Source organism: Durio zibethinus, chromosome 23, assembly GCF_047325235.1.
Source record: "Durio zibethinus cultivar Kanyao isolate XHJ-2024 chromosome 23, ASM4732523v1, whole genome shotgun sequence".
In the NCBI taxonomy this organism is placed as follows: domain Eukaryota; kingdom Viridiplantae; phylum Streptophyta; class Magnoliopsida; order Malvales; family Malvaceae; genus Durio; species Durio zibethinus.
In genome coordinates, this window is record NC_143184.1 from 19,403,886 (window position 1) to 19,422,814 (window position 18,929).

At 30.9% G+C, this 18,929-nt stretch overlaps 1 protein-coding gene and 1 long non-coding RNA gene across 2 annotated transcripts; both read left to right on the forward strand.

Annotated features, from left to right (window-relative positions):
* The first annotated feature begins 4,293 nt into the window (after positions 1-4,293).
* LOC111314690 (transmembrane 9 superfamily member 4) lies at positions 4,294-15,403 on the forward strand. The gene is made up of 7 exons (XM_022916301.2): positions 4,294-4,542; positions 4,649-5,278; positions 5,376-5,513; positions 5,638-5,794; positions 10,289-10,773; positions 14,738-14,988; positions 15,079-15,403. The coding sequence occupies exons 1-6, from the start codon at positions 4,391-4,393 to the stop codon at positions 14,955-14,957; spliced, it is 1,782 nt and encodes a 593-aa protein (XP_022772036.1). The 5' UTR covers positions 4,294-4,390; the 3' UTR covers positions 14,958-14,988; positions 15,079-15,403.
* A 625-nt stretch (positions 15,404-16,028) lies between these two features.
* On the forward strand, positions 16,029-18,929 carry LOC111313618 (uncharacterized). The gene is made up of 4 exons (XR_002693021.2): positions 16,029-16,183; positions 16,530-16,623; positions 16,816-16,973; positions 18,551-18,929. It is a non-coding gene; the product is annotated as an uncharacterized LOC111313618 (long non-coding RNA).

Sequence of the window (18,929 nt, forward strand, 5' to 3'; positions counted from 1 at the left end):
AATATGAGAAATATAAAGAGAAACATTTTTATCCAAACCTAATCAACTGCTAAATGCATGGGATTCAAAAAGAAAAAAGGAAAGAGAAAATGAGAAATTTTGAAGATTAAAAAAAATGACATAAAATGAAAAAGAAAGAATATGGTTTTTTCATTTGCATCATGATCAATATTCATTGTATGACATTGCAAAAACATGAAAATTTCATTCAAGCACGCATGTGGCACAACAAATATATGGGTCTAGGATAATCCAAGACCAATAAAAAAAAGTCAAAATAAAAAAAAAATGTAAGCCTTTTATTTAGAGGAATCATTCAAACTTTATAACTTTTATTAAAGGATTCATCCAAATACCATAGCCTCTATTAGAGAAATCATTCAAGTTTCATTCCCTTTGCTTAGAGGAATCTTTCAAATACCATTGCCTTTCAAATTTTTAATTCAAAGTTTCATTACCTTTCAAATTTTTAATCAAAGTTTCATAGCCTTTAGTTAGAGGAGCTATTTAGAATTTTATTACCTCTGGTCGAAAAAGCTTTCTTAAAGTGTCATAGCCTTTAGTTAATAGAGCTATTTTCAAAGTTTTAAAGCCTCTAGTTAAAGGAGCTTTCAAAAAAATAATAAATTATCTTTAGTTGATAGTAAAAAAAAATATGGTGTGCTTTTCTGTTTTCTTTCTTTCACAAAAAAAAAAGAAAAAACAAAACAAAAGAAAATAAGGAGTTTCATGTTTGTAACATCATGTTTATCCGGACAAAATTCTTGTCTTTTCATCTTTACCCTATTCTTGATTTTCAGCAATATGTAAAGAGAGGCAGCTGTAAACACCTATTTTATTCGAGAAATCGAATATTGTGTCAAAATAAATCTGAATCGTTTATCGTTTATCGTTTCCACTTAAATCTAGTTGAATACTTTAATTAAATTTAGCTAATTATTTTATACTAGATCATCATCATCATCATCATTATTATTTTATATATTTTTTTCATTTTCTTTATTGTTCTGACATCTCTTTGATTTTTTTCTTCCTTTTCGCTAAAGTCCTCAATGTATTAAATGCATCAAATTCCAGCCTCTTTTGTTGGACTTTAAAATAGAAATTTCAGAAAACCAACCTCTTTGCCTGACTTTGCACTGGTGATAACCCCAGAAAACCATAATAATCTCAGAAAATTTAAGATTTTGATATCCAAATTAGCTTTATATATAGAACCAATCCACAAAGACAAAATAGAGATAGAAAGAGCTTTTTTTTAAAGAAACTTTTACAGAAATTTTTTTATAAAGATGATTCTACCAAACCAAAAAGAAAAAAGAAAAACTCAAAACCACCCATGTATTGCACCTAGCCTTTGTCCAAAAGCATCATTCCTACGCTATCACTTTCATAGCCCAGCACTTAGCCCTAACCTTAAACATACTGTACATTCCTAGACCTAGCCCCAATAATCCATTCCATCAAAACCAAAATAAATAAATAAATAACCATAAGCAAAAATATTATAATTCTCTTTGAATAAAAGAACCAACAGCAAAAAAAAAAAAAAAATGAAACTAAAAAATCTTGATATGGTAAACTTAAGATTTTTTTTTTGGAAATTTAGATTGAAAAAGGTGTTTAGGAGGCTGTAAAGATTGCTTTGTGAAATTTTAGGATTTTTTGAAAATTTTTTTAACCTGATCGAAATCTAGAAAAGTTAAATTTTCCAGTGACTATTTGAGTTTTTCAACCATTGAATACTAGGAAACTGGCCAAAATTGGGATTTGATTAATTTATAGATAGTATTGAAGATTTCAACCACTAGTGCACGGTAACAATCGATCAAAATTTGGGTTTCATGGTGACCGACAAGAGAGCTAATTTTTTAGAGAGAAAAGGGTCTGGTTTATAGAAAATGAATAGAGGAAAAAATTAAAAAAAACCTCAAAAGAGGCTTATTTTATAGGCCACCAAAACAATGCCATTTTGGCGTCTTGATCCACATTTGACCCACGCAAGATCCGCATCTCGACCCACTAACGACCTGGCCCATTTGGTTAGTTTTTCCTTTTCTATTGTATTTTCATTTTTTGATTTGATTTGATTTTTATTTTTATTTTTGTTGTTTGTTCAAGTTTTTTTTAGAATTTATGATTGATAATATTTATATATATTTATATGTTTTTTTACTAAAAAATAAATAATTATCAAGAAAAATAAAAATGTAAGAAAATAAACATATAAATATTAAGATTTTAATTTAAAATAAAGGATAAACAAAATAATAATAACATTAAGAAAAAGTGGAAATAATTCTATTTTCCCATAATTTTACAAGTATAAATATTTCTTGAATTTCACAAAAATGTTGAGATAATTTAAGAAATTAATTTTGCTAAAAAAATAAAATATTAATATATAATTGATTATTTTGATAAATCTTTTAAAACATAATTTTTCAAGAAAATTGAAAGGGTTTAATTTTTTTAATTAATGAAAATAAAATATTTTTTAGATTTCGCATTGGGATGATTTAAAATTTATTTTTACTAAATAAAGATTTACTTAAATAATAATAAATAATAAAAAATAAAAGTATTTCTTTAAATGAATATATTAATTATTACCCAAAATATGTTTTTGGATTTCACCGAAGAGTTGAGATAATCCAAAAAATTATTTTTACTAAATAAAATTTATTTAAATAATAAGAAAAAAAGACGAAAATAATAAATAGAAAATAATAACGAAAACAAAAAAAGTCACAATAAAAATTAATTAAATCTATTAAATAAGAATTTTAAGAAAAATTGGGAGAATCTCATTTTTCTTAATTATCCTCAATAAAAAAAATATTTTTTTTTAGGATCTTGTTATAAAGTTGAAATGATTTTAAAATTTGTTTAAAATTTTTTAGAATTTTGCAGAAGAGTCGGGATAATTTTAAAATCAATTTAAAAAAATTTTAGGATTTAACCAAAGAATCAAGATAATTCCAAAATTAGTTTTAATAAATAAACAAAATATCTTATAATGAAACTTCAAGAATTTTGTAAGTAGTCAATTCTAAGAATCAAGATAATTCTAAAATTAGTTTTAATAAATAAACAAAATATCTTATAATGAAACTTCAAGAATTTTGTAAGTAGTCAATTTTTTTGAAATTTTTCTGAATAAATATATGTTTTATAAATTTCATTAAAGCATTAGAGAATTTATACAATAATAATAATAATAATAATAATAATAATAATAATTTCATAATAAAAATATTTTTCATAAATAAATTTTAGGAATTAATTTTAAATATAAATAAGATCATATCATTAAAATTAAAAAGTAATACATGTTTAATTGGTATCATTTTTCGAACGATCGATGTGGAGGTACTGATATCTTCTCCACTCGTAACCATGACTTGATCCTAATTTCGTAGATTGTAAATATTCTTTTAACATGCTCTAAACTTGTTTTAAATATTTTATTAAAAAAATAATTTTGAGCGACCAATCACGCCTTACAAAAAAAAAATAGTAACGATTCTAATAATTTTTTTAAGTTAGTGATCGAATCCTCCCAAACGAAAAATCGTTATGATATTCATATATCAAAAAAATTTTTTTTAATAAAACTAATGTATTAAAATATTTCAACTATCAATATAATCAATCAATAAATATAAAAAATGAAATGTATTAAACATAAAAAAGAATTACATTGCATAAAATTATTATAGGCAAAAGGGTAAAAAAAAAAACTCTCAAATAAAAATTTAATAATTATTTAAATTTTTAATATTTTATTATAATTAATTAAGACTTAAATCTTTATTTCAAATCAATTGAATTATTAAATTTTTATTTTTATTTAATTGGACCCTTATACTTCTATTTTTGTTTAATTAAGTTTTTGATTGAAGAGAAACAGTTAATTATTTTTTCTCTAATAAAAATTCGATTGATGAAAGTAAATATGCAAGGATTGAATTAATTAAAATAAAAAACTTAGATAATTCTTGAATTTAAATTTAGATTTTTTTTACCCTTTTACCGTTATTGTGTGATAAAGGAAGGGTGGGTTTTGTGTTTTTTTGATAATAATAATCGTGAAATGAGGTGGATTGATTTGGGTTAAAATGCAAGTAATAGAACTAGATAAATGGATAGGTTGGAGTGTGTCTAATTTCGGAACAACTTATGGTTGTGCGGTCATTATCCTTTGGTTAGAGATGGTTTGGATGTGGAGTGCTTCTCACTCTTTTTAATAAGTTTAAATAAATAAATATAGTAGCAACTGCAACCAATACTATACAAAAACACATAAAAAGTATAGAACGTTTCCTTGCTGGGTAACACGTTTGTGAAGAAAGTTTTGTCCTTTCCTTTGGCTGGCTGAGGTGAGGAAATGGAGAGAATAAGGGCGTGTTTGGTCGCGGTGGCCGTTGTGAGCCTATGCGGCGTAGCCCAGGTGAGATCCAGTGCTTCTGATCATCGTTACAAAGTTGGAGATGAAGTTCCTCTCTATGCTAATAAAGTGGGTCCCTTCCACAATCCCAGGTATTTCTTCATTCCGTCCTTATGATTTTGGATCTCAACTTGGAATTTTGAAATTTGAATTTCCTTCACTTTTGTTTTGTGTTTGATTTTTTTCCTGAATCAACAGTGAGACCTACCGTTACTTCGATTTTCCATTCTGTTCGTCAGCCCCCGTGAAGGAGAAAAAGGAAGCTCTGGGTGAAGTGTTGAATGGCGATCGGCTAGTGAGTGCCCCGTACAAACTTGAGTTTCTAAGTGAGAAAGAGGCTGAAATTGCCTGCAAAAGGAAGCTCACCAAGGGAGAAGTTGCTAAGTTCAGCACCGCAGTGTCAAAAGACTATTACTTCCAAATGTACTACGATGACCTTCCCATTTGGGGTTTCTTAGGGAAAGTTGATAAGGAAGGCAAGGCCGATCCAAGCGAGTACAAATATTATCTCTTCAAGCATCTCATTTTCGAGATCCTTCACAATAAAGATCGTGTCATTGAGATTACTGTTCGATCTGATCCCAACGCCCTTGTGGACCTCACGGAAGACGATGAACCAGTCAATGTGGATTTCATGTACACTGTTAAATGGAAGGAAACAGACACTCCGTTTGAGAAGCGGATGGACAAGTACTCGCTATCTTCTTCATTGCCACACCATTTGGAAATCCATTGGTTCTCAATCATCAATTCATGTGTCACCGTTTTGTTATTGACTGGTTTCCTAGCCACCATTCTTATGCGAGTCCTTAAGAACGATTTCGTTAAGTATGGATCATTTCCCTTTGTTTTGATGCATGAAAATCCATACTTAAATCGAATTACATGGTTGTATTTTTCGATTCCTGTATTCCTTATTTGTTAGGTATGCACATGACGAGGAATCGGCAGATGACCAGGAGGAGACTGGGTGGAAGTACATTCATGGTGATGTGTTCAGGTACCCAAAGCACAAGTCTTTGTTTGCAGCTGCTCTTGGTTCTGGCACTCAGCTCTTTACTCTGTGAGTATTATCCACTATGGTCAGTTGCTATTCTCCATAAAAAAGAAAGAGAAAAGGGAGGGTTTCACTTGGTTTTGTTTCTGATGAATCTTGTGACTGTCTATTTATTTGTATCCTTTCCCAGTACAATTTTCATCTTTGTCCTTGCTCTCGTTGGGGTCTTTTATCCATATAACCGAGGAGCTTTATTCACTGCTCTGGTCGTCATTTATGCCCTTACATCTGGAATTGCTGGCTACACTGCAGCCTCTTTCTATTGTCAGTTAGAAGGAACAAATTGGGTATGTAATGCTTGTCTCTCTTCCTGTTTCCTGTCTATAAATTATTTATTAGTTTGGAGGTGAGAGAAAGAGATGAGATGTTACATGTTGAGGAATCCTTTTCTAGTTTATAATAATAATCATCTTATTCACTAAAAATAGACATGATGTTACATTTTGAGGAATCCTTTAGGGAATTCTTGCAAAACGGACTCAAAATTGGAATTAGGATGTGCATGAAAACATGGCAGGTTACTGGCATGCTACATGTTGGTAGTATCACTAAAGAACGGAAGAGCTGATGCATGGAGTGTGTTAGCTGAATTTTTATTTTTGAAGAGCTGATTTTAAATATTTTTAAATTTCTGAATTTTCGTTCAAATAGAACTGTTTTTTTTTTTTTAAATGAATTTGGCTGGAGTTTTGTTTGGAATTTAGATTTTTTTTTTGTGTGCTTAGGACATGGATAGAGAAGATATGCTGATAGTGAAAGCTAGATTGAACTCTAATACCAATTTGATGTAGAACAAGTGGGGGAAAACAGATAAATAATTGTAATTTAATGGGAAAATCATAGGAAATTGGGAGAGAAATAGAAGAAATAGGGGAGAAAACTAGAAAGAATCGACAAAGGTAGAAAATCTCAACTTTCAATATCTCAAAATCTCAATTATTCATAATCCAAAACCTAAAACAACATAGATATGCTTAAGCTAAACCTAAAATTTAGAGGTGGTAAAATGAATTCAAACTTGAAAACCCATTCAAAGGAACTTGACCTAGAACCTTCGTAGACCCAAATTGACCAAAAAGTTAGACCCTAACACGAAGAAACTCGAACCTAAAAGGTCAAATTATGTTAGAGATTCTTGTACCATCCAAAAATTTGAAATTGATCCCTCTATTATAATTCACACAAATTGTTCCCTTACTATTTCAATATAATAATTTCAGTCCAATCGTAAGCACCGTCAAAATTTCTTCGTTAAAATTGCTTACATGGCGGTTGATTTGCTAACATGTATGTTGACTTAGTTGACATGGGATATTGATTTGTTGAGATTATTTCTGGTGATGACGTGGACTTAAAAATTCCACATGGCATGAAAATTAACACCATGTCACATTTTAAAATTTTATTTCTTTTTTTCTTAAACATAAGTAGTTTCATTTATTATTTAAATATTAAAAGAGACTGAAATTGAAAAAAAAAAAAAAAACAAATTAAAAATCACAAACACTGCAACCACCAAACTTAAACACCCAATGGCCGGAAAATTCATACTTTCCCAGTATCCAGTAGAAATCCCTGATCCTGGTGATCCTCCATGTGTTCTGCCTTCCTTGGTTATGACCTCTGATCGCCGATGACAGAAAAATCCCAAAAAAAAAAAAAAACCTCATTGTCTCTTCTACAATTCTACCTAACTAGATTTTTCAAAATATGTTCTGAAAAGCCTAGATCTAAGATTTGACCTGCGATTTAAATCCCTAAAAAAATACCCTTTTGGCATGCCAATCGTTCCCACCTCCCTATATGTGCTTCCGCTTGCCTGTTCTTCCTTTCTACCAAATTTAGAGCCCTAAATCCTTTTGAAAACCATAAACTGAAAGCCAGAAAAAACTCTTTGCAAAGTTTTCAAATAACAACACAATATCCAAATATTTTGAGAAAGAAAGAAAGAAGCTACCCCAGGTCAGCTTCACAACATTTTCCTTCCACCAAACACTCAAACAAAGAGTATAAATCAAGACCCTTCTCCGGCAAAACACATGACATCAAGTTTTTTGTAAAAAGGCCATATTTTCTTACTAAAAGCTACAATAGGAGCCAAACCAGGGGGAAAAGAATAACAACAACAAGAATCTTGATGTCAAAAGCCAATGCAGAAACATCCTAGAATCATGTGTCGAACCTTAAAACCTTAAACTTACCAAAGTAACTCTCAAAAAAACCCTGAAAATTTTACCCTTTGAAAAAAAGGAAATGAAAAGACAGTCCAGAAATCATCTTTGGTAAGAAAATAAAAAAATTGTAGTAATTAAAAAAAGTGAACGTACAGTCTAGAGAGAAGATTGAGAGCTGGGATTTGCAAGAGGGTCAAGCAAAGAACATAGTTATCTTTTGTTTCGCATCTCCTCCATCTTTAGGTAAGTGTTTGTGGGATTTGGGTAAGAGATTTTTTATTTGGATTTTAGGGTTAGACAAGATTTGGTTATTTGATTTTGGGAGTTTAGATTGTTTCATTTTTCTTGTAGATTTCTTTTGTTTTAGATACAAAGTTTTTACTTTAAAAAAATTTTAATTATTAAGTTTTTAGTTTAAATTAATTATTAAATTTTTTGGAAAAATATTAAATGAAATGTTGACATGGATTAAAAAATGCACGTGGCATGTCATTTAATCCACATCAACATCTCTCTAAATTTAAACTAATAAAAATGCCAAGTTAGTCCAGTCAATGTACACGTCAGTAAGTCAACCGTCTCGTCATCGAATTTTAATCGAGAAATTTTGACACCAGTAGAGGGAAGGATTGGGATTATTAAATCAAATAATATAAGGATTAAATTTGTATAAATTACAGTATAAGGACTAAATTCCAAACTTTCATATGGTACAAGGACTACTGGCATAATCTAACTAACCTAAAATGATCCAAATCCGAAAAGATCTGAAATAAGAATGACCCGAACCCAATATCATTCCAAGTAGGGTTGGCAACGGGTCGGGTCAAGACGGGTTTTTGCTTGTCCCAAACCCGACTGAAAACTCAATATTGTATAAACCGTACCTGACCTAAAATAATAAAATATTATTATTTAAAATATAAAATATTATTTTTTAAATATAAATATATAAATATATAATTATATATAAATAAAAAATTAAAAAAAAAATTTTAATATAGTATTGGGTTGGGTTTGTCTAAAACCCAACCCCGATTTTTTTTCTTACTAAAACCCGACCCGAAATCCGATTTAAAAAAAAAAAAAACTGACCCTATGAGGTCGGGTCGGGTCGGAATCCGTCAGACTTGGGTTGGGCTGCCAACCCTAATTCCAAGCCAGACCTGTAACAACCTGAAGTTGATACTAAAACTTAAAACTAACAACTTTTTTTTAGTTAAAAAGTTAATTACCAATACTTTTTAACTCAGACCCCAAACTCAACTTGAACTCAAGAAAGGCTCAAAAAGACCTGAATTCAAAATGACCAGAAGTCGAAACAGCCTGAACCTGAAATTGCTTAAACCCTAATTTGAAATTACCCATATCTTCCACAGATTGAAAACGACAATAGTCATAAGTGTTGAGTTTTGCTTTTTATTTCCACTAGAATTCATATTTCCATAAGCCATTTTATCAAACCTGGTAGGTTCATCCATATTATTGTTTAAGCCATTAGACCTTCCAAACCAAACCTTTCTTTCCCATTCATAGAGTAAGACAATATGTTCAATTTTCTAGACTCAACTCCGCAGAAGATGCAGCTCAGAGAATCCACCACTTTTTCTTTCATTTTTGCAAACATTCTCCAAAAGGATTTTCACTTTTGTCTGCTGCTTTATTCCAAACACTTTTCCAAATTCTGTCATTTACCATATGATGAGAAGGAAAATTTATTATCCTAGGGTCAGGCCTTTGGTTAAGAAGATAATAGCCTGGGTTGATAGAATTTTTCCCATGATCATCCTGCAAACCAATTTATCCTTTACCCCCACTTTGACAGAATCCTTCTAAAGCTACATTTTGAGGCATTCTGCTCCAAGTTCAATTGGATTCTTGTAATTTGACTGACATGATTCTCTTATACTTGACCTCACTCAACCAAGTTATAACTAATCATCTGATTTGAACTAATCTCTCTTGCACAAAGTTAACTAATCATATGAAAAAGATTGTTTGATCACTAGATTGACTGCTGAATAGTTGACCTGGCGACTTGTTTTCATCACCGGGTTGGTGTTTGTCCCGAGTTTTTAACTATTCATATCAGGTTAGGGTCATCAAGGTATCTAAATATGTTATAATACACATAGTTTTCCATAAGGAGTGAGAAAATACTCTACCTACGGTGTTACCACAATGCCGTAATGTGAAAGAATTGTAGTAATTATATTCCGCTTGTCCTTGAGAACATTCTATGCGCCCTCTCAATTTTGGTTTTTGAGAAAAATAGAAAAGGGAAAAGATGACTGAATTATTTGTTACTATAATGTGCATTTGTCCTTCGAAAAGCAGAACTGAGTCGTATAATGCTCTTTCTTGAAGCTGATTTTATGGTTACTAATGTTTTAATATAAGCATCATGCAATGGCACTTAAGAATTTGTTATCTTAATCCTTCCTCTCTTGGCTGCTGAATCTTCAATGACGGAAAGTAGGAATTTGTGACTAAAACATGCTAACCTCATTTTAGAATGGTATGGCACCTAAAGTGAAAATGTCCTACTAAAATTTGATTATCTTTTTGGTCAATTCCGATGACTATTCCTACCCCTTTTCATGGCAGGTGAGAAACTTGTTACTGACTGGAAGCTTGTTTTGCGGACCTCTTTTTGTCACATTTTGCTTTCTTAATACTGTTGCAATTGCTTATAAAGCCACAGCAGCATTGCCATTTGGAACCATTGTGGTGATTTTTCTCATATGGGCGCTGGTCACATCTCCTTTATTAGTATTAGGAGGTATTGCTGGAAAGAATAGCAAGGCAGAGTTTCAAGCCCCTTGTCGCACCACAAAATATCCTAGAGAGATCCCACCATTGCCTTGGTACCGGAAAACTCTTCCTCAGATGGCAATGGCAGGGTTCTTGCCATTCAGTGCTATCTATATTGAGCTTTACTACATATTTGCCAGTGTGTGGGGACATAGGATCTACACCATATACAGCATCCTGTTTATTGTCTTTATCATTCTCTTGATTGTCACTGCTTTTATCACTGTGGCTTTGACTTATTTTCAACTTGCTGCTGAAGACCATGAGTGGTGGTGGAGGTATGTTGTTTTTAGCTTTCTGGTATGCATATATAAAGAAACACATGCATTCACAATTCTGCACAAACAACGTACATTAACATATAGATGCATGGTTGCTTGAAGAATATTTTAAAATTTCTCATATTATTCTTCTTATGAGCTCAAGTGCTTTTTATTTGTTTGTTGGCAAGTGTGTGGCATCTCTACCTTTGAGTCATAGTATGCATAATTTCTTGTGTATATAGGTGGATTGTCAATATTCATGTTGTAGTGGTCCTTCTCTCATCTAGAATTCTGAATCACATTCTCCATTTGTACAATTCCAAAGAAAATATGAGAAACCCGACCCAAGATACATGTATGAATCTAAGTGCTGCTATTTTTTCTACTGTGTGGTTGATAAGATTTTGGTAGATATACAATTGGTCTCCTAAATACTGATGGTAAGTAGGATACAGTTAGAGCCAACCATCTTATGATTATATAATGAAAAGTTTAGGAAGAAAATATTTTTTCTATAAATTTTTTTCTTTTAAAACTTTCCTTAACCAAACCCATATTTGTTTAGTATGAATTTTAACTACTTTTTTCTTGGAAGGGCATAAGCCCATAAATTGAAGTTGGGAGGTGTATGATCAGTGGCTAGGCAGGAGAATTTGTTAAGACAAATTTTGGATTAGAAACTGCTGGGGTGGGGAACTCAAAGTTCAATGGATTCATTTTTCTGAGGTAAACTCTTGTTTCAAGCCCAATTTGGAAAGAGAAAAATAAAAATATACTTGGCATAAAAATATGCCCTAGAAGACCTCTTCTCCTTTTCTGGCTGCACTCTGAAAACTCACTTCTCTTTGCCAGCCTGTTATCTCTCTCTTACACAGACACCCACACCCACACCCCCATTAAGCTGCAATTTGCCTTTCTGTTATTGTTTTGAAGCCAACCTTGTGATTGATAGAGGCCAGAATGCTCAAAGCAAAGTCCAAAATTTGTGTCAGTGACACATTTTGCACCCAGAGCTGTATTGTTTTATATTGACACAGGATCAGTGCCCTAGGAACAGTCTCTGTGGAATTGTTAAGCATCTGGATTTTGTGCAAAGGGAGCCTTGTATGTCTGTTTATTTTTGGTTTCTGGTCTTATGCGTGGGAGCCATATGTATGTTAATTTCATTCATTTGCCTAATGCATTGCAAAAGATTAACCATGATCATAAACTAAAATCATCATCATACCAAATTTCTATCTCCAATAAAACATAACTTGTGGACAACATGACGTTATCTTTTTCCTTGTAAAAACTACATGCATCTGTTGCTGACATAGCCACATGCATGCTCGCACTTACACAAAAAGACACATACTTTAATGGAGAGAATGGGGGAGGGGGGGAGAGTGAGGTGAGGGGAAAGACTAGAGAAATCTACCTTTGTGGTTATCTCCACTAGATTTATATTAGAACAATAAGTACATAAATAGTTAAATACTAATATAAGTACGTAAATGCTAATAGACCTCCCTTTACTTGATTCTTAACACTACCTTTCAAGATAGAGTATACATGTCATGTTTGCCTAGCTTGTAACAAGTGTGTCTGACTCTAGAATCCGTAACTATCTCAGTGACATGCATAAGTCGGGTCACTGTTCTAACTGCTTGTGTATGAATCATATTGTAGATAATTTTTTTAAAAAAGTGGCAATCCACTTTGATATGTATGAACATTTGCTTGTCATTGCGTCATAGGATTTAATTTCTGGAAACCAAGTTCCTCCAACATGTATTTGAAGCAGAGCAACTTACAAGTGGTATTCCCATACTCAAAAGATTGATATTACTCCTGATCTTGCAAAGAGTTTCTTCTTACTTTTCCAAGACAGTTGCCTCCAACACATAATATTCTGCATTACATTCTTCATTAGATGGATACCCTGCCACTTTGCGTCTGATAAAATCTAAAAATAACCATGATTTTAAAATTCAACCATTTATGCGGCATTCTTAAAATTGTTGAAGATTTGCATAATGAAAGCCTAATGACTAGTCATTGAGACCCTTAAAATGGTTAACGAGAAGAGGTGTTTACTTTTCCATCAATAATGATAATAGTAACTAATAGAGAGGTATTTACTTTTCATTTAGCTACCCATTTTGTTGCGTGGTGGTAGTACAAGATAATATCATAAATAAGTCCATAGAGTGCACATAATTGCATCCAAAAAATTGTCCTTGTACAGTGAGTCAAAAATTGTCAAATCGTGCTTACTAGACAAGAGTATTTCTTTAGGCACCCATTTTTGTTGCCTAGTGTACATACATGATGACAAATGGATGAGAGAGACCAATACTACTAATTGAAGCCTGCTACATTGTTAGAGATAAGTATGCATCCAACATACTTATTTTATTGGCTAAAATACTAAAAAACCTTTATACTTTCTCAAAATTTACAGATAAGTCCATATGCTTCTATTGTACCCATTTGAACTCTTCTTCGGATAGAAACTGTTAAAATCAGTTATCTTTGCCATGTCAACATCTGCGTGGTCGCTATTACTGCTATGTTAATGCCTACATGGTATGCAGCTGCAAAATAAGGGCTCTATTGACACATATGTGGCATGCCATGTAAGCTAGTGCTACATGCCATGTATGCATCGACTCAAATGAGAATTTTCATATTTTGTCATGTGGATATTAATGTAGCAAAGATAGCAATCACATACATAATGACATAGCAGAAGTAACGGACTCTATCGGTTTCCATCTAATATTATTGCTTAATTAAACAAAATAGTAACTTAAGCGCTCAATTGGGTACAATAGAAGAATAGGGATTTATGGGAAAATACATGGCTTTTTACTATTTTAGTCTATTTTATTATTTTAACTGATTCACCAAGTTTTACATTCATCCTAAAATTTTCATTTATAGATATGCTGCTGCTTGATGTGATATAGATATGCTGCTGCTTGATGTGATTCTGTTTCTTGATGATTGCAACAAAGTAGGATGCAATTTGTATCCCCTTTAATGCACATATGTGATTCTTAAACAACTACACTAGGTAAATGCGATAGAATTGGGATTGGGCTTATTGAACTGAAGCATAATTTGTGTTCTGATTTCTGAACTGAAAAGGTAATTACCATTAGAGAGAGTTGGAAAGGGAAAAATGATGTGATGTTAGAGCATTTATGTATGATCTTTCTTGTGATACTAAAGTCATAGTTTAGGGGTGAAATTGCTTTTATCTGCTTGTGGTAGTTGACTTGTTATTTTGTCTTCTACTTGTTTGAGAAGTTCATAAATAAATTACTGTGAATTTGCATGTTATTACAGTAAATGTCAGCTAGTCTGTAGTACCAAAACAAATAAAGAATGGAAAAAGAGTAAACCCAAACCCTAAAGTTCCACAAAGGGATAGCATAATAATATTATGATGATGTTTCATCACTGGCATCGCTTTAGGTGGTCAACACGGGATACATCTTGGCACTCTGTTGTAACTTACAGGACATTGCCATAAAGTTGTGATCCCTGTTCTCGTTTATGCATTTTCTTTATATAGTAATCTCTAAGTCTTTGCCAGACAAGATCAACCTTGGTGCCTGAATGCGAGGCATTTGAGTGAATCTTTGCCACATTATGCCTTGCACCTGATTGTTGATAACATTTTTTCTCAATTCCCAAGTTAAGCTGCTTCTTCAGATGGAATGAAGCTTCAAACCATATAAAATAGCCTGGATTTCCAGTTTTAATGCTGAAACTTGACTCAAATTTTTTAGGAGAGGCTGCAAACAGCTGTGAAATGATATCGTTCTACATAGATGTCAAGTTGCTATCATTTTCTGTTAATCTTGGGTCACTTGTAGAATTATTAATATGAATTACTTTTATGATTAACTGACATTCGGATACCATCTCAGATGTCACTTTTTTGATAATCAGCCGGTCTTAACTGAATTTCTCTTTGGTCTGTTAGGTCATTCCTATGTGGTGGGTCTACCGGGATGTTCATATATGCCTACTGTTTGTATTACTACAATGCGCGATCAGACATGTCAGGCTTCATGCAAACCTCATTCTTCTTTGGGTACATGGCTTGCATTTGCTATGGCTTCTTCCTCATGCTTGGGGCCATTGGCTTCCGAGCATCTCTATTCTTTGTTCGACACATTTACCGATCTATCAAGTGTGAGTAGGAAGTTGGATGGTATTCCCTGATTACAAGAGGTATGTATGTTTTCGCTATATGGGAAGCAGTCACTTCGTTTAATCGAAAGATTTTATGATGAATGATTGGTAGCGCCTTTCATATGACAGAGAGCAGATTGGGACAATGTGCTTCAGACCAGCAATGGAAGCTTACATGTGCTTGGGGGAGCCATTGCAGTGTTACACTAAATATGAATCATCTAAACCTTATTTGATTACGACAAGCAGATGTCTAACAGAAACTTGTATTTCTCAGTTCACTCTATCATTCCTTTTTTGTTTATTATTATTATTATTTTGTTGTGGAGAATGATGTTGAATATTAGGATGCTGTAGGAAGAAATTGTGTTATTATACGGTCAAATGTGGTGCATATATTTGGAACCTAAAAAGGTTTTTAATAAACAAAATTTGAAGTTTTCAATAAAAAAAATTTTGGTTTATATTTTAAGAGTAATCATCAGACCGATTTAGTTATGTTTTCTGAAAGTTAGCATGACGTTTTCGTATGATTTAATCACAAGTACAAAAACTTAATTATAATGAATGAAATATAAAATTTAGTCATCTTATTATAATTTTTACAAATATAATTTTTATATTATTTTGATTTTATAATTTTAATTTAATTATTAATTTTGTTAAATTTTTATTTTTAAAAATATTGATATAATCATTGATTAGATGAAATGATCATTGATATTTTGATTGATTATTATTATAATCGCTGATGATGTAAATTAAATGATATGTCAGTCATGTTAGACTAATTTTTTATTTAATTAAATAAAAATTATTTTTTCATCTCAAATTATTTTAACGATATTAATTTTTATGAAATTTTAAAAAAGTTATTTTTAATGTATTTCATATTAAGATTAAAATTATTTTAATAAAATTAAAATTTTATAATTTTTAATGTTAAAACATCAAAAAAATTATAATTTTTTTTTTTAAATATAAAAACCTAAAAATTTTAGACGCTTAAAAGGATAAAAAAGAATATATTTTTGGAGCATCGTATAAAGAATAGATAAAGAAAATGAAATAATAATCAAATTTTATTTTGTTTAATATGAATGACTGAAAAAAATAAAACAACTTCGAATATTCATACAACCCAAAACAAATCGCAGAAGTCATACAACCCAGATTCCTATAATCGACCGTCGCCGCCATGCACTAGTGTCGAAAAATAACAAAAAAATTACCTGTAAGTTCTCCTTAATCTCCTCTACAAATATTCGGTTTAGATTTTTTTTTTCAAAAAATCCTATTTTTTCACAAAAAATCGAAAGAATCCAAATCTTAAGAATCTAAATCTACTACCGCAGCTACCTCCGATGGTCTTCAAACTTTGTCCGAACCTCCTCCTCACTCTTTTCCAAATTTTTACTGTTGGGATTTGAAAAATACTTCCTAAAACTTCTTGAATCCGAAATTCCAAAAATCCTAACTTCCATTTTTTTTTTCTTTTTTTGCAGTCCTCGAACCCAAAAAAACTCAAAACTCCAATGTTTCTTTACTGTTCTTTAACTTCTCAAAGTTTGTCCCCGTAGGTCCAAAGCAAACTGATTCAGGATCTAACGAACATATCACGCCGAAACTTGATGATAGCATCACACTGGTGGGATAAATGGTGAAATTGCCGCTGTGAGATTCATATTCCCAATGTCCTAATGTTTCTATCCATGATTCTTGTGTAACTAGTGGTTCCCTTGGATGCATCCCTGGAAGTTTGGAACATAATGTTCTTTTCGTTTTTTTTTTTTTTTTTTTTTTTCATTTTCAGAGTTATTTTTATTTTTTTCAGTTATTTACGTTTAACATTAATCGGATTGACAGAGACGGGTCTCTCGATTGCCGACGAAGAAGTTTGGATTTCAAACTCGGTGATAAAGCTGCATGCGACACTTAACAAGTTCGATGGAAATCCTGGCTTGAGAGGGCAGAGAGTTCGAGAAGAGAATTCATTGAAGGTTGAAGAATGAGAGAATTGAACGGTAGGTTTGAAGTTTAGAGAGCGAAATCAATTGATTTTTGGTTTGCTTTCACTTCTTTTTTTTTTCATCGTTTTTTTAATTTTTTTAGTTAATCATATTTAGAAAATAAATGAAATGATTTTTTAAAAATGATAAATGAAATCATTTAGGTTAGGAAAAAAAGAAATAAAATTTAAAGATTTGGTATGACGTTAATTTTAATGCTACATGGCATTTTTAAGTTCATATTATCACCAAAAATAATCTCAACAAATTATTGTGCATTACATTAACAATTTTAATGGTGAAATTATGACATCATTAACAATTGAACTGAAATTATTATATTGAAATAATAAGAAGGCTAAGTTTATATAAATTATTATAGAGGGATTAAATTTTAAATTTTTGTATAGTATAATGATCTTTGACATAATTTAACGAAAAAAAAAATCAAATATAGTCTAAAAATTGCTTATTGCAGTCATAGTTTTTCTTTAAAGGTTTTTAAATACATCACTCAAAATTTTTTTTACATTGTATTAATTTTTTTCAAAAATATCCATAAAACAAATATCAAATTTATCTTTTAATAAATTATAATTTTACCTTCTTCTTCTTTTCCTTTTCTTATTTCTTTTTCTTCATCTTTCATCATCCTTTCTAATTGAATCTGATATTTTTATATTTATAAAAATTTATTTTTGAAATTATGATGTATTCTCAAAAATAAATTTTTAAAATTTATGTTGTATTTTTGAAAATTAGATTTCTCAAAATGAATATGTGATAGCCTTAAAGACTTCTCGAAAATAAATTTTTGAAAAGTTTGAATTTTGCAAAATTTATTTCGTAAATCCTAACTTATATTCGCATGTATTTAAATCAAATCAAACGAAATAAATCTCGAAATCTTATTTTTAATCAATAGAAAACTAAAAAAATGATAATTTTAGGGTTAATTTGGTTTGAGATTAAAGAGAGAAGAAAAAAGAAAGAAGAAAAAATGTTGAAGGTATGAAAGGAAAATCAATTGTTGAGGAATGTGGTATATTTAATAGAAATAGGAAATTTAAGTTTGAATTTAAAATCTATTTAGTAACGGGGTGTATAGAGTAAAAATGGGAATGTAAATAGAATTTCCTTTTTTTTCTTTTAACAAAATTACCCTTTTATTAAATTATTTAATTTACCTTACATAATTTATCTTTTAATTATGTCTTTTTTTACATACACCTATTTTGAGTTTCTCGAGATCAAACTTATCTATTCTTTTCTCCATCTCAAACTTTAAACCATTATTACTTATCGTCATTATTTTTGTACATTCTAAAAATGGATACGAAATGCAAAAAAAAAAAATAGGTCGAGTTGCATCAATTACTATACAATTTTCAATTTTCAAATATGAAAAAAAAATTTGATACTTTACTAGTTTAGTTACATCAATCACTATACCATTTGGATAGCAAAATTGATTGCAGTTTTGCATTTATTATTACGTGGTGAGATTGGTTTTTAAAATTTAGATTAACTTTCATTTGAATAAAGGTACAATGTGATAAGTCAATTATGATGTGTAAGTGTTTTTGTTGCAGGGAAACCATTATTTCATGGGCTAAGGAGGTTGGAAAAGATAATGATTTTGTTGTTGTGATTAAAAGCTCTTAATCGGAAAGTTTAGAGAAAAAAAAACGTAGAATACAATTGCCATGTGAATGTAGTACAAAATATAGCTGGCCAAAGAGTAAGCCTAATATAAAAGAAATGCTTCGTAAGGATACAAGAACAAAGAAGAGTGGTTGTGGTTGTGCATTTAAGATGATCAGTAGTTAAAGTATCCTAATGTTTTCATCAATCAAGGATGAGTACCAAAGGCATCTACATTCATGGAAAATTGATTATCACTCTTATTAAGCATCACTTGATTATGTAAAGAATCAATGGTTAACTTGGTATAAAGATAGGCTTGGTTTT

Excerpts from the sequence above, each read along its gene's own strand:
- LOC111314690 (XM_022916301.2), top strand. The coding sequence starts at position 4,391 with ATGGAGAGAATAAGGGCGTGTTTGGTCGCGGTGGCCGTTGTGAGCCTA. Across the intron at positions 4,543-4,648 it reads GGTCCCTTCCACAATCCCAG|TGAGACCTACCGTTACTTCG; the intron begins GTATTTCTTCAT and ends CTGAATCAACAG. Across the intron at positions 5,279-5,375 it reads CTTAAGAACGATTTCGTTAA|GTATGCACATGACGAGGAAT; the intron begins GTATGGATCATT and ends CTTATTTGTTAG.